The following is a 14417-nucleotide window of genomic DNA, read 5'->3' on the forward strand; positions in this document are numbered from 1 at the left end:
TCAGGAGAGGAAACGGGGCGGCGGCGCTGGCCGGAAGCCGCGGACCCGCGCGCGCGGTTTGTGTTCTCCTGGGGGCTCCTCCGGCCACGCCGGACGTCCCAGACCCGGGCCCGCCCAAGTTGCCGAGGATTGCCCGTGGGCGCTGAAGCCCAGGCTCGGGGGCGTGGGCAGGTAGCGCCCGGTCCACGCGCGGACCAACCCCTACTGTACGGCGGGGTCGGCCGGGTCGGCCGGGTCTGCGCTCACAAGTCTCAGGATTACTTCCTAGTACTGAGGGTCAGCCAGCAGCTGGCCCGGTGGGGGTCCGATACCACAGACCCACCTTCAACCCCAGCACCGCGTCCCCACCTAGCAGCCCCTTCCCCTGCCCTTTCCCTTCGGCTCGTGGCCCCGCCCAGTCTCGCACGTCCCTTCCGCTTCCCGGGCGCGATCTCGCGATACGTGCCTGCGAAGGGGACGGGCCGTGTCCGGCGCGGCAGGGTGGCTCCGCGGGCCGCGGGCGGGGCCAGTTGTCCCTGAGCGCCATGGCCGCCCTGCGTGTCCTGCTGTCCCGGGCCCGCGGCCCGCTGCTCCCCGCGCTCAGCTGCGCGGCGCGGCGCCCCTTCGCCTCGGGTGAGTGCGGGTGGGGCCGCCGCAGCACCGCGCTCGCCGAGCCCTGGGGACTCGGTTGGGGCCGCGCGGCGCAGGTGGCGCCTCTGGAATTACAGGTGGTCGCCGTCCGGTCCTGCCAGCCCGCGCCCCTCTCTTCCCGCCTGCGGCGTCTCCGAGCCCTGCCGGGCTCTCTCTCACCCCTGTGCCCGGCTGACAACCAAGTACCAAGTCCTGTCGGTTTGACCCCAAGCTCGCTTTGACCCTCCCCCACCCCACGTCGGTGCCCTGCTGTCACCAGCAATCATGCGCTGGTCTCGTGATAAGGCGCGCTGCCGCCCAACACTTTACCTGTTAAACCAGATGCTTCCCAGCACGCCCTCGGGGCAGGCAGTGTGAGCCCTGCGTTCCCCGTCCCAGAAAGCAGCCACTCTGACAGGCAAGCACTCATCTCTTGGCCTCGCTGGTTTTCATTACTGACCCCACGTTCTACCGGGCGGTGCAAGCCCCCTGCGCCTGTGCGTGCCCCCAGTAAGGCCAAAGCTCCGTTTTGTTCACAGCTAATTCCCTTCTCGAAGGCATTTGTTAAAAGAACGAATCCCGCTCAGTTTCTGCCGAATCAAAGACGCGTCTCTGCTGACAGAGGCGTTCAGAAGGAAGGCTGCTGTGAGCTGCTGTTCACTGCTACGGTTTTTTTCTTCTGTTTAACTTAAGAAAAGGTTCAAACATTGGTAGAGCAGAGTGGTGTAAAGTCCACCCACGTGGCAGAGAGCTGCGTGCTGCAGCCACCATGGACTGGTCAGGATCACTCTGTGCACTGATGGAGATATGTCCCCCTAGTTCGGTGCCTAAATAAATAAGAAAATCTCCTCTTCTTTTCCCGCCCCAGGTGCTCACTTTGAGTACATCGTCACAGAAAAGAAGGGGAAGGACGGCAATGTGGGGTTGATCCAACTGAACCGCCCCAAAGCACTCAATGCACTCTGCAACGGCCTGTTCAAGGAGCTCAACCAGGCGCTGGAGGCCTTCGAGGAGGACCCGGCCGTGGGGGCCATTGTCCTCACGGGCGGGGACAAGGCATTCGCAGGTGTGGTGGGCGGCATGGTGGCAGGTCACCCAGGTCTGACTGGCCGCACTCGGGGTGTGTGGTGTTGCAGACTTCACGAGTGAGATGGTGTCAGAAAAGCTCCCACAACTTGGGGTTTACATGACGTGGGAAGGGCTAGGGATCTGCTCGGATGAGCTGCTCTGCCAGCAAAGTAAGTTTACTCGGAGCGGCCCAGGGCCTGCACAGTCAGGTGCTGCATCTTGAGGGCTCATATGACTGATGGAGAAGCCCAGCCTTCTCTGAGTCCACCTCGAGTCCATTTCTGGCCCCGTGGTGTCTCCTGGCACCTCTGTGAGCACAGGTCACAGAGTATTGCCATGTGCAGGGATCCGCCCGAGCCCCGGGGTCTCAGAGCTGCCGTGGAGTCTCTGCGTTCTGGTGACAGGGCTCGTCTCCCCAGCTGGAGCCGACATCAAGGAGATGCAGGGCCAGAGTTTCCAGGACTGTTACTCCAGCGGGTTCCTGAGCCACTGGGACCGAGTTGCCCGGGTCAAGAAGCCGGTCATAGCTGCTGTCAATGGTTACGCAGTAAGTCAGCCAAGCTCCCCTCACTCGGAGATCCTCATGGAACCGTACTGGTGAGGGCGACGTCCAACCGGGTTTCGCTTGGAAAAGGCCTAAGTCTAGTTCCCAGGCCAGCAGGTCTTTCCCACTCGGTGCTGGGGAGCCAGGGACTGTAAAGAGAGGAGGTGTTTCGGCGTCTGTACTTGTCAGCGGACCCCCGTGATCACGAAGAGCACCGTGACTCCCGGAACGTCCCTCCCCTCGCCTGCGTGGAGGGTGCACGTGCTGGCTTTTGTGCAGCTTTAACAACGTTCCATCCTGCGCCGCACCTTGAACCTCTCCAGCTACCGTTGAGAGCTCTGTGTCCTCTGCGTGGTGCTTCGGGGTCCCCTGTGGGTGTGCAGACCGCTCAGAGGTGCAGGGCTGGCCGAAGCCTGGAGAGAGGTCACAGTTCAGTCTGTGACTACTTAATAAAGCTCCCCTGGGGTAAGCCAGGGTCAGCGAGTGAAGTTTATTGGGACGACCACGCCCGCTGGTCTGCTGAAGCCCCACATGAGGAACCTGAGGGCCCATGAAGCCGAAGGGCTTGTTGTCTGGCCCTTTGCACAGGGCTGGGCGGCACTGGCCTGCTGGGGGTTGTTCGCGGGAACGCTGAAGTAACCTCGCACGGCGGTGTTAGTGTGCGCTGTGCCCCGGACCGTGTTTCAGTTTAGCAGGATACTTAAATAAGCAAGTAGGGTGATTTTATGGGGGGTCCCCTGCTGACGCCTCCTGTTCTGCAGCTTGGTGGCGGCTGTGAACTTGCTATGATGTGCGACATCATTTACGCTGGAGAGAAAGCCCAGTTTGCGCAGCCAGAAATCCTCCTGGGGACCATCCCAGGTAAAGAGGGGGGCGCCTCTGGCATAGGGTCTCCGGGCCACTCCCCAGAATCTGCCCACTGCATAGGGGCTGAGGGCTTTTCCGTGTGGCAAGGGGCTGGGGGTTGTCATCTTGGCACTGGACGGGCAGTGCTCCCTTTGCCCCCAAGACACTCGGTGTAAATGGTCACAACACTCTCAGAGATGGCCAGGGAGGTCTCAGACCACCAGATCCCATGTCAGGCGCTGGTAGGAGGGCTGACCACACACTGGCTTAGGGTCCATGTAGGTTACAAGCTTGGAACAGGGTGACCAAGGGCCAGCCCTGAGAGCTTGTGCCCAGAGGTGACACATGTCACATCTGCTCATGTTACAGTGACCAGAGCCAGTTTATGGCCTCACCCAAGTTCAGCAGCGCAGGGAAGCAGACCCCCACACACAGAGGTCAATGGGAGCAATGGACCAGCAGTGGGCCTCTGCCCCTGGGGCCCACCTGACCAGGGCTCCAGGTTTATATCCCCATGAGGTCTCTGCACTGCAGGTAGAGCCTGGAGCACAGGGCGTCTTCCAGGCTGGCCATGCTAGGCAGCACAGCGTGCCCTGTTGGCTGTGGGCAAGGGCAGCCCCCACGAGCTGCACTGACCACTGGGCCCTTCTCGTTCCAGTGCCCAGGTCTTCATGTCAGCGAGGCAGTGCCTGAGCTTGCTGCACTGTGGGTGTCTCCCTCAGTGGTCCTCTCATGCCTGGGGTTCACCATGGGGCAGGTGGCTGGGCAAACTGCTCCCCTTCCAGCCGGGGGGCTGGTATGTGGGCACACGGCAGGGAGCGTCATGGGCTGGCACCGGCAGAGCGCTGGGACAGAGGGGCACATTCAGAGTGTCCCAGGAGGCAGGGCCCTGCCCTCAGCCCAGACCCTGAGGGCAGTGGGTCGGATTAGAGGCAATCCCCCAGCCAGGCCTGAGGCCGGAAGCGGAGAGCTCTGTGTATCCATTTGGATTCTGACTCCCGAGTGAGAGGTGCTGACGCAGGGGACTAAGGTGCCAGGTGGGGGGACTGGATGTGGAATGGAGACCCCAGGGTTTCTAGGGTCTCCTGCCTCCCCAGCTGCTGGCTGCCTCACCCCACCTGAGAGGCCCGTCATTGGCCACTCAGAACTGGCTGCAGAGCCCGTGACCCACAGCCTCCCACCCCTGCAGGTGCGGGGGGCACCCAGAGGCTCACCCGCGCTGTGGGAAAGTCTCTGGCCATGGAGATGGTCCTCACTGGAGACCGGATCTCAGCCCAGGACGCCAAGGAAGCAGGTATGTCCAGGGGTGCCCCTTGGAGCCCCTCATGGGGGGGGGAGGGGTCACCTCCAGGGCTCCTGCAGGCAGTCAGCACAGTGCTTTCGGGGGTCCTGACAGCCCAGGGGACTGCCGCCTTTGTTGACATCCCACGTGTAAAAAGAGTAGCTAAAACATACAGGTTACAAAATGACATTAAACCGTGTCGTATCGCAAAGCTCATTGTACATGGTAGGGATTGGATTCTCTGAGACCCGGCAGGCCCACTCTGTCCCTGCCACTTGGCGACCTGCATCTGTCAGAGTCGAGTGTGCACGGCGTACAGCTGAGAGCACCGCCCCACCTTGGGGACGGGTGGAACCGCCCCTGTGCTGCTGCGGCCCCTTGTGGGCGCAGAGAGTGCCCTGCTCTCGCAGTGTGGCCGTCACCCAGAGGGAAGTGTAACCAGTGCCGCGTGCTCGTGTCTTTCACTGTGTCGTGTTCAGGTCTCGTAAGCAAAGTCTTTCCTGTTGAGAAACTGGTCGAAGAAGCCATCCGGTGTGCAGAAAAAATTGCCAGCAATTCTAAAATCGTAGCAGCGATGGCCAAAGAGTCCGTGAATGCAGGTAGGGTTGTGCCAGGGGCACAGAGAGGCCGGGACCTGTGGGCTCCCGGGCTCGGGCTCTGAGTGAGGCGCCCGTCCTGGACAAAAACTGTTGGGGCTCTCAGTGTTTCGAATGCGGCTCTTTTAAGAGCTCTAGTTTCTAGCTCCTTGCTCACAAATTCTGTTGAAATGTTCTGAGCTCCCGCTAGTGCTGGGACCAAGCATATGTCATCCTGAGGGACAGACAGGGACAGGTGCTAGTGTGCAGGGACAAGGCCCAGGCAGCCTCTGACCTGAAACAAGTCAGCTCCTGAGAAGCCGAGTGCCCCTCGGAGCCTGGGTGCAGAGACGACTCCTCAGCTGGTCGGTCGGGGGCCGTGTGAATAGCCAGCAGCGTGGCCCAAGGGGCGCAGGCACCCTGGCCCCCGGGGGAGCCGAGACAGGGGCCAGGCACTCGCTGTCGCCCTGCTCTCCATTCTCTCTGCCGGCGCAGCAGCTCCGTCAAAACTCCCAGAGTTTCAATGTGGCCATTCGCTCTCAGCGTGGGGGTAAGATTGTCCATTTGCTCGGTGTTGCCTGTTGAGAAGCCGAGAGCCTGGGACTGGCGTGTGCCCTTGAGCCTGTCCGTCTGCAGGAAAGTAGCTGCCTCAGGGCTCTGCCCGCCTGGGTTGGGTGAACTGGTACTTGCGGGGCATCAGACAGGTACGCACAGAGCACACACTTAAGAGGAGATGCTGCTGCTGGGTGTAGGTGAGGCCTGGTCACCACACCTGCTCTCCCTTCCCGAGGACACCTAGCTCCCGCTGCTGCCAGGAAGAGAGCCCCGGGCCACCGAGGCTCTTCTGCTTCTTGTCCTTCATCATTGTTCGTTATTTTTTTAAAGATTTTGTTTGTTTGTTTTTAGAGAGAGGGGAAGGAAGGGAGAAAGAGAGCGGAAGAAACATTGATGTGAGAGAGATACATTGATGTGTGAGACAAATCGATCAGGTGCCCTTGCACGCCCCCAACTGGGGAGCCGGCCCACAACCCAGGCATGTGCCCTGACTGGGAATCGAACTGGCAACCTTTTGGTTTGCAGGCAAGCGCTCAGTCCACTGAGCCACGCCAGCCAGGGCCCTTATTGTTTTTAATACTGTTAAAGCATAGTTTCATAGGCTGCCTCAGATGATCTGTGATTGGACAGAGTTTGCATTTCACTTTTCACCCGGGTTCTCACCACCCTGCTCCGGGAGGGAGCTGAGCTGGGGTCTGGGCCACATCGGGGCACATGCCTGGGGCTGCGAGACTGTCCCGTCCCCACGGGAAAGGGCTCCTGGCTCCAGCCTCTCAGTTCCTAACGTCAGGGCTCTCTGCTTCAGCTTTTGAAATGACACTAACGGAGGGAAATAAGTTGGAGAAGAAACTCTTCTATTCGACCTTTGCCACCGTGAGTAAACACGTGCATGTGAAGGGTCACACGGGGTGCAGCCGTGGCAGCTGTGGGATTTCCTGCTCGGCGTCCCCATCAGACCCCACGCCCCTTGGGCAGGGCTGCTGGCGCCCTTGGCTGGGCTCGGGGAGTGGAGGTTCAGGAGGACGGACGGAGCGGGAGAGGCCTTCCGAGGTGGCCCTGAAACGCAGTCCATTTTACCCATGGTTTCCTGTCACTCAGTCACTTGGAACAGAGTTTACACTGGTGCCGTCTAGGGTTCTGCCAGTGGCTTAAAGGACACCATTCTTCTGACAGTCATTCAAGAGAAGGTGACGCTAGGTGTTTTAGAAAGCAAAGATAAACAATGGCTCTGGCTCCTGAGGAAGTGAAGGTGTGTGTGCACACGGGGAAGGGTGCAGAGGTAGAGTCTGGATCCCTGCCTCGTGAGGCCCTCGGTGCTATTGAGTTCAGGTGACCCTTCAGCCGACGACCCAGTGCGGGCACCTGAGGGTCTGTGGGTGGGAGAGGATTGGACACACCCGGTTGTGGTTCTGTCCCCAGGCCAGCCCTGCTCGGGCAGGGAACCCAGGCTGTTGCCAGGGTTCCAGGTGGTCGCGCCGCAGAGCCCTCCCCATCCCCCCTCCCCACACCTGACCCACTGGGACATGTGACGTGCAGCTGTCCAGCTCTGCTTTGTCCCCTTTCCCACCAGGAAGACCGGAGGGAAGGGATGACGGCATTTGTGGAGAAGAGAAAGGCGAACTTCAAAGACCGGTGAGAGCTGCCACCTTGGCCTCGAGCCTCCGTGGAGGAGGGGACACAGTTTCAGGGGCCAATAAACCCTCTGTCTTAAAGGGCAGTGCGGGTGCTGTGCACTTCTTCCTCGGCCACCACGTTCCCACCCGCGCCACCTCTTCTCAGTCAGGAAGGGCACTCGCGAGCACGCGGCGTGTTGGAGCTTTTACTTGATTTCAGGAACTGAGGGGTGTGTCAGGGCCACTGTCCCTTCAAGCAGCACATCTGTTCGGGCAGAGCACGTCCCTGGCTGGGCCGCATGCATTTGAGAGCCGGCGGAAGTGGCTCGGGGAAGGCTTGGCCGATGGCCCTTTAGAGAGACGTGCTGATCGCTCAATGACAGGCTTCAAGTCACATCACGCCTCCCCACTGATGCGCTGGAGTCGGATGTTCTATCGGTTCTTCCAACTTTTGTTTTGTCCTTGTAGGTGACAGCATTCACGCAGGACAGAAGTCCTTAAAGTCGGCCGACCCTGGCACATCCAGGGAAACCACTGTTAACAGGCATGTGGCTTTCTGGAGACACTTCTGTGCTCACACGTGCTCAGGTCCACACATGCTCACACACGCTCACACACTGCACAGGTGTGTAGAGCCCAGTTTTCTTTCTACAGAAAGGGGGTTCCACGTTCACCCTTCTGCAACACACTGGTGTCTTCCTCAGCCTGTCACACCGTGCGTCTGCCTCTCCTGTTCAACTAGAATTGTTCTTATTGTGGTAAAATACGTGCAACATGAAACCGACATTTGACCCATTTTTAAATGTTCGCTTCAGCGGCATTAGGCACGTCCACAGAGCGCCGCATCACCACATCCCCTTCCCAGCTGCTCCATCGCCCCGAGTGAGCGGCATCCCCCTCAGCCCCAGCTCCCAGCCCCCCAGCCCCGGCCCCCTCTGCACACTTCCTTCCAGCCTGTGAGCTCAGGGTGATGTTTGCATGGTTGTCACCTGTGACTGTCTGTTCCACTGCCACCCAGCATTCCTGCTGGCATTCCTCTAAGTGGCCCTGGAATGCTTCGTGGTATCAGTACACTGCCATGTACGTTTTCCAGGGTGCTGGGCGTTTGCACTGCATGCGGTTCCTTGTTACCGGAACTGTGAGGGGTAACCCTGCCCGTGAGTGGAGCGTGTCTGAGGCCAAGCAGGACCTGGGCAGTAGGTCAGCAGGGCCTCTTCTCAGAGCTGTGCCAGCTGCATCTCCCAGGCAGGTATCCGGGCAGCCTGTGGCCCGGGCCTGGGTTCCAGCTGCACAGAGGCCCCTCGACCCGCAGCCTGGGGCGAAGGAGGTGCTCAAACGGAACTGAGACTGGCAGTTGTCACACTGAGTGCTGTTTGCTGTAGCACACGGAGTTTACACACCAAGGTCCTGGTGGCTTCAGGCTCGGGAGAGAGACAGTGCATCACACAGGACACTAGGTGGCCAAGTGACCTAGTTGTAGGAAAGCCCCTCTGCCCCCACTGGACGGCTTCCGTTTAATTCCCACATCCCAGTGCAGCTCACAGCTCTGGACCCTCCATCCTACGCCATGCTCTCCAGTGAATTTCCGGGGGGGTGGGGGTCACAACCGTGCTGGGATGAGCCCCACGTCCTCCTCCTTCTGGGGAGGGCTTCATGGGTGAAGGGGCAGCTACTTCCCAGGTCAGAGCCCCCAAGTCAGCACGTCCTCAGACCCTCCAAGGGGAGGTGCCCTTGGAGCCCCATGGGCTTCCCATGCTGGCGCACGGAGCAGAGCAACTTCTCCGATGGGCCCTGGTGGGACCCTGCTGGCTGCCACATGCCCCCCAGTCCCACCCCTCAGACTTGCTCTGTGGAGATGGCCCCACCTGTCAGGGCAAGAGTGGGAGCCGCTTACAAAGCCGGGGCAGAGCTCTGCGAGAGCAAGGGCTCCACAGTAAGACGTGCACCTGGCCTGTCCCCAGAGCTGAGCCTCAGAGCCCTCCCTGGGAGCCCACGGTCCCTGCAGCTCCGCAGAGCCCGAGAGCACCTGTTCCAGGCATTTCCTCCACCCTTCCTGAAGCTAGGTGGGCCAGAAGTCCAGAGGCCCAGTGCTCTGCATGGCGGTGGACGTGGGAATACTTACTGAAGCTGAATGTGTGCCCAGGGGTCAGCTGCCTAAAGGGCCACCTGTCCTGGATTCAAGTGCCCAGGGAGGAAAGCACCCACTGCTTTGCTTTCCACAAGCACCGGGTGCTGGGCCCCATACTCAGACAGTGAGCGGCGGGTTCCCAGACTCCAGTGGGGCAAGTCCTGGGGGTCCTGCTGTGACTTCAAGCCCTCGTCCCAGTTGTGCTCAGCCAGGGGTCAAGAAAGGCTCACACTGGACCCGGCATGAGACCTCTACATCTCAGAGGCTGTGACCACAGAGTACTCGGGGTCCAGCATGTGTGGGACAGGAGCCCACCCCCTAGGCCTGGTGAAATTGGACCCCCTGTCAGGCTGGCCCAGGGCCTGGGGGAGTATGGGGACCTCGCGCTGTGCTGTGACTGACGCCCTTGCTGACAAACCCCAGGCAGACCTGTCCCGGACACAGACCGGAGTGATCTTGCACTCCTTGGGCTAATGGACTGCAGGCCCATGTTGCTTGGGGGTTCGATTTTTTTTTGAAGCTGAAATCATCCCTTCTCACCTGTACAAAACCAGCTTCCCCCTCACATGTTTGTGCTGAGAAGATGAAGCATCGGGGAAGTTAGCTGTTAGTCTCTCCACTTACGTCCTGGAGTAGAAACTGCTCAGGCACAACCCCCAACCGTGGTGGATTCGGCTGCTTCAGGCGGCCCAGGTGCTGGCCCCACTGACCGGCCTCCCCTGGGCAGTTCCCAAGTCTGCTCTGCCCAGCACGGCGGGGCCGGAGCCGCATGTTCAGGGCAGGCTGGGCGCCAGGCTGGGTTTCCGACATGGCCCCCCGCCGACCAGCTGAGGCTCCCAGGGCCAAGCTGGAAAATGTGGAGATTTTGTTTTCCTCAGGTTTTCCGATGTGTCGTCTTTCACGTACAGGACTTGCCAGGAGCCGCTGGGCCTCAGAGCATGGCATGTCACCACAGGCCGAGGGCTCTGGCCACAGCACTGGCCACACAGTCTGGTGCCTATTTGGGAACGAAGTGGACGATGGTGGGTTCCGAGGGTGACAGCCGGGCCCAGGTGGGCCTGTCTGGGCTCTGGGTCAGGCTGTCTCCTGCCAGGCAGGCAGCAGTGCGCACTCAGGTGGCAGCTGGGCAGGTAAAGCAGGGCCACCTGCAGACTGACACTTGAGGAGCCCAAGGTCAGAGGGCAGGGGCCGAGGGGGAGCCTGTCCGCAGTCTGGGCAGTGAGGTTGGGGTGAGCTTTTCAACAACAGTCTGACCAGGCCAGCACGCCCATGGGCACCTGGCCCAGGTGTGGGCACCTGGCCTGAGTCGGCGGGGGAGGCTGGGAAAGCAGAGGCAGGGCTGCAGGCCAAGGACAGTGTCCGCGGGGCCGGGGAGCCACACGCACCGGTCCACTATTGCTGTGTCAGAAATGATACCGAAATTCAGGGCTCACACAGCCATCACAGCTCCTCTCTCAGACAGCCTGAGTCAGGAGTCCAGCCAGACCACAGTGAGTCTCAGTGGACACTCCTGACGCCCCACCCACACGTCTGGGGGCTGCTGCTGGAGAGAGCCCCATCCAGGTGCTCCCAGCTCCCAACCGGGTGCTGAGCCTGGCAGCCCTCTGGGTCCGCTCCAGCCAGGCAGGGGTGAGCCCACCACCTGGTCTCCCAGAACACAAGGGGTCCGGGTGGGAGAGCCCTGACCAGAAACGCAGTGGGTGTGGGGGCCTTGAACCTGGTGAAGGACAAAGGCACTGAAAGGTGCCTTTAGGGCTGGACTGGGTGTCATCCCACCTCCCCCACCACAGCCTGGCCCCACCTACCCTTCCACAAGCCCCTCCCCTTCCTCAGCAATGGCAGTGCCGAAGGGTACCCCTTGCTGCTCTCCCCAGAGCTGCTTTATGCCCTGGCATGCTTGGGGCATGGAGACGTGATTGATGAGCCAGTGGAGGGCAGACCCTGGGGAACCTCTACCCTCAGGGCAGAAGTCGGGAGAGGAACTAGAGGTGTGGTGGGGGCTCCCTGCAGGAGCTCCTGGCCCAGACTGTCCCCAGCAGGGCCAGGAGGGGGGTTGTGGCCACCACTCCCCATGCCCCAAAAAGCCAGGTCCTCAGGTGGGGCCTTGCTTCAGGCTCCCCATCCCTCTTCAAGGTAGGACTCCACCCCCTCCCGTGAGGCCCTGCAGGCCCTGGGCCAGCACCAGGCTGTTGGGAGGACCAGTGGCCCTTGGCCTGGGCCAGGCTATGTTAGGGCAGGTCTAGACCCTCCCCAGCCCCAGTGTAGGGGAGGGGGGGATACCTGGTGGCCAAGGTCCCCTCTCCAGCCTCAGGCTCTGTGTGCTGCCCATACTCCAGCCCCTCCCCAGGTGTGTCCCCAGAGGTCACTTCTGCCCATGTCTGGGGCTGTTTCTTTTCCTGGGGCCATGGGTGGGATTCAAGATCATGGTTGGGGAGGGGGGTCCCAGCTCCACCCTCATCCTGGTAGAAGCTGCACGGTTTCTTCTGCACCTGGTAACTCCCCCTCCTCCCAGGCAGATCTCCCACCCCTCCCCCTCTCCCTTTCGGGGTGGGTGGGGAGGGCAGAGGGCTATGTCTAATGTGCCCCGTGGCTGACCCACACAGAACCCCTGGATATCTAACCCAACTGGCCACTCAGCTCTTGCAGACATGAACTTCCCCACCTCCTCCATCTTCAAGTGTGGCCCCGAGGAGACCCCTGCAGACAGGGAGCCTGCGGCCTCCTGCGGGCCACACGGGGTTGGGGAGGGTGGCCGGTGGTCCGGGCTCTGGCTCCCCAAGTGCTGTAGCTCTGCCCCACCCCCACCCATCCCCCGAGGCCCCGCCAGTGCCCCATGTGCCAGGACCTTCAAGAGGCTCCTTGCAGCCCCCGAGGTGACCTGGGCCTCCTGCGCCGTGTCAGACACCCCTTGGTGACTTCTTGAAAATGGGGGCGCAGAGGCCAGGTACCTTTTGGGCTGACTGAGTGGCGATGCCCCTCCTCCCCCAGGTGGGGTCAGGTCAGGTCAGGCGTTCAACCTTCACCCTGATGTAAAGATCCCAGGGCTGGGCGCCTGGCCTCACAGGCTCCGAGTGCTCAGAGGCCCTCTGGCCCTCGGGGTGGCTGGGAGGCGAGGCTGGGAGGGGCGGTGAGCCAGGGCCTCACTGAGAGTGATGGGGCCCTGGGGTGAGGGCCCCATCCTGCCCTGTGAGTGGGCTGGCGTGAGGCTCTGGCCAGGCCGGCCTCCCTCACCACCCCCACCCCCACCTTGAGATGCTGTGAGGCAGGAACTCGACTCTCCCTGCAGAGCTGAGGTCACCGAGGCCCAAAGATGTGAACTTTGGGGTAAACCCGTCCTTCTGGACAGAGGAGGCCAATGGCTGCTCACTCCTGCCCCAGCGGCCTGGGCTGCCACCCTCTGCTCAGGGAGCCAAACCAGTCGTGGGCTGCCTGGGCCTGGTGAGCCCAGGTGCTGCCCTCCCCACGGAGGGCGGGACAGGGTGGGCCATGGGAAAGGTCGAGTGCTGGAAGGAGTGTTCTTGGAAACTCCAGTGTGATGTGTGGAGTGGGGGCTTCTGTATCAATCCATTGGACTGCAGACACTGAGATGGCCCTGGACGAGGGGCTGAGGCAGCCCCAAAGGCAGGCGGGCTGGTGGCAGGGCTGGTCTGGAGGCTCTGGGAGGGTGACCTGCGTCAGGGGCTGCAGAGATGGGAGTGGAGGGCTTGAGCTGCCTGGGGTGCCGGCTGGGCCCCATGCCCGTGCTCCCTCAGCCCAGCAGTTGAGTGCCTGCTGAATACGCAGGAGCCTGAGCTGTCCTGAGAAATCATGGTGGGCGTGGGGAGGATGGGGGGACTCAGGCTGCCCAGGCAGAGGGCTGGCCTGCAGGGGGTGCCTGTGAAGCGCAATGGCTTCCCGTGAGGGGCTCAGACTGGGCCTCTGGGTAGAACTTCCAGCCCCTGTCCTGGACTCCAGGGTCTCCCTGAGATCCCTCCTCCTCCAGATCTCCCTACAGCCACATGAGCATGGCAGCTGGAGTCACTGGAGCTCCTGGGGCTCCCCCGTCCCTCAGGGCCTGGGCGCGGCTCCCGTGTGGGGGCTGGTGTCCACCGTCTCAGAGAGCCTGGAGGCTGGCAAGCCTGCTGGTGGAGACCCGGGGCCCAGCCTGGGGAAGGGACACAGTTCTGGGCCCATCGCCTCCAGGACTTAACCACAGACCCGATGGCCACTGCTAGCTACACAGCTATACACATTTCGAGTGTACAGTTAAATACCTTTGAACATCATCTACATTCCAGGGAGCCATTCGGCACCGCCGTTGCCCACGGCCGTCCCCCACCTGGTCCTTCTGTCAGGACGGGTCAGTTTGCACGTTCTGGAAGGTCACGTGCATGGGGCGTGTGCACTGCTGGCGACTTCTGGCCCTTGGTGGTTGTCTCGGGACTCTGTGTGTGTGTATCAATGACCCCCTTCTGCTGCCAAGCAGTGGGTTTCCCATCGAGTGGATGCATGAGCTGGGCCGTGTGGCGGTTATAGATGTGTTTGCGGTGAAGTGCACTCCCGTCCGTGGACAGAGGGCCCTGGAGTGGAATGGCTGGGTCACATGGTAGGTGCGTGTGTAACTTTTTAGGAAACTCCCAAACTGTTTTCCAGAGTTGCTGTCCTAGTCGGCATCACCAGCACAGGGAGTGGGGGTCCGGATCCCTGGCCCTGGCAGCTCTCGGTGCGGGTCTTTCCTGTCCGCTGTGCGGGCAGGTGGTGATGTGCCACCCGATCCGATTTTGTTCCTGGAGGTTACTGATGTTGAGCATCTTCTCATGGGCATTTCTGCTTTCCATCTACTTTCCTTGGTGACATGCATAGTCACTCCCTTGCCCACTTTGTGTTGGCACCAGGGCCTTTAAGGAATCTGGCACCAGTAACAATGGGGGGCAGTCCCCACACCACAGGCAAGTCTCCAACACCACAGCATGAGCTGGGTGTCCCGCCGGTCAACTCAGCTCCGACACCATCTACCTGGATGCAGCATCAGGCCCCACAGGGTCAGGGCTCCGGCCCCCAAGTCGGCCCCGCAGCCCCACCTCAGCCCCACTCACAGGTCCAGGTTGTCACCTGTGCTTTCTGACTGACCTGCTATAAATTGGAGGGTCCGGCGGACCCTCCCTAGAGTCGATTAATTTGCTACAGCGCATCACAGAACTCAGAGGCACGTCTGCCT

General features: G+C 61.3%; 1 protein-coding gene across 4 annotated transcripts; it reads left to right on the plus strand.

The window, feature by feature from the left end:
• Positions 1–456: 456 nt before the first annotated feature.
• Positions 457–7887, plus strand: ECHS1 (enoyl-CoA hydratase, short chain 1). Of its 4 annotated transcripts, XM_045191607.3 has the most exons (9): positions 457–612; positions 1478–1675; positions 2022–2224; positions 2983–3082; positions 4257–4361; positions 4829–4948; positions 6285–6352; positions 7050–7111; positions 7561–7887. In XM_045191607.3, the coding sequence occupies exons 1-9, from the start codon at positions 525–527 to the stop codon at positions 7562–7564; spliced, it is 948 nt and encodes a 315-aa protein (XP_045047542.2). In that variant the 5' UTR covers positions 457–524; the 3' UTR covers positions 7565–7887. The 4 variants fall into 4 exon arrangements, with proteins under 4 accessions (XP_045047542.2, XP_045047541.2, XP_053779239.1 ...); XM_045191606.3 differs by lacking the exon at positions 7561–7887 and having other exon boundaries at positions 7050–7196; XM_053923264.2 differs by lacking the exon at positions 7561–7887 and having other exon boundaries at positions 2082–2224; positions 7050–7196.
• Positions 7888–14417: the final 6530 nt, after the last annotated feature.

Source organism: Desmodus rotundus, chromosome 4, assembly GCF_022682495.2.
Source record: "Desmodus rotundus isolate HL8 chromosome 4, HLdesRot8A.1, whole genome shotgun sequence".
Classification (NCBI taxonomy): domain Eukaryota; kingdom Metazoa; phylum Chordata; class Mammalia; order Chiroptera; family Phyllostomidae; genus Desmodus; species Desmodus rotundus.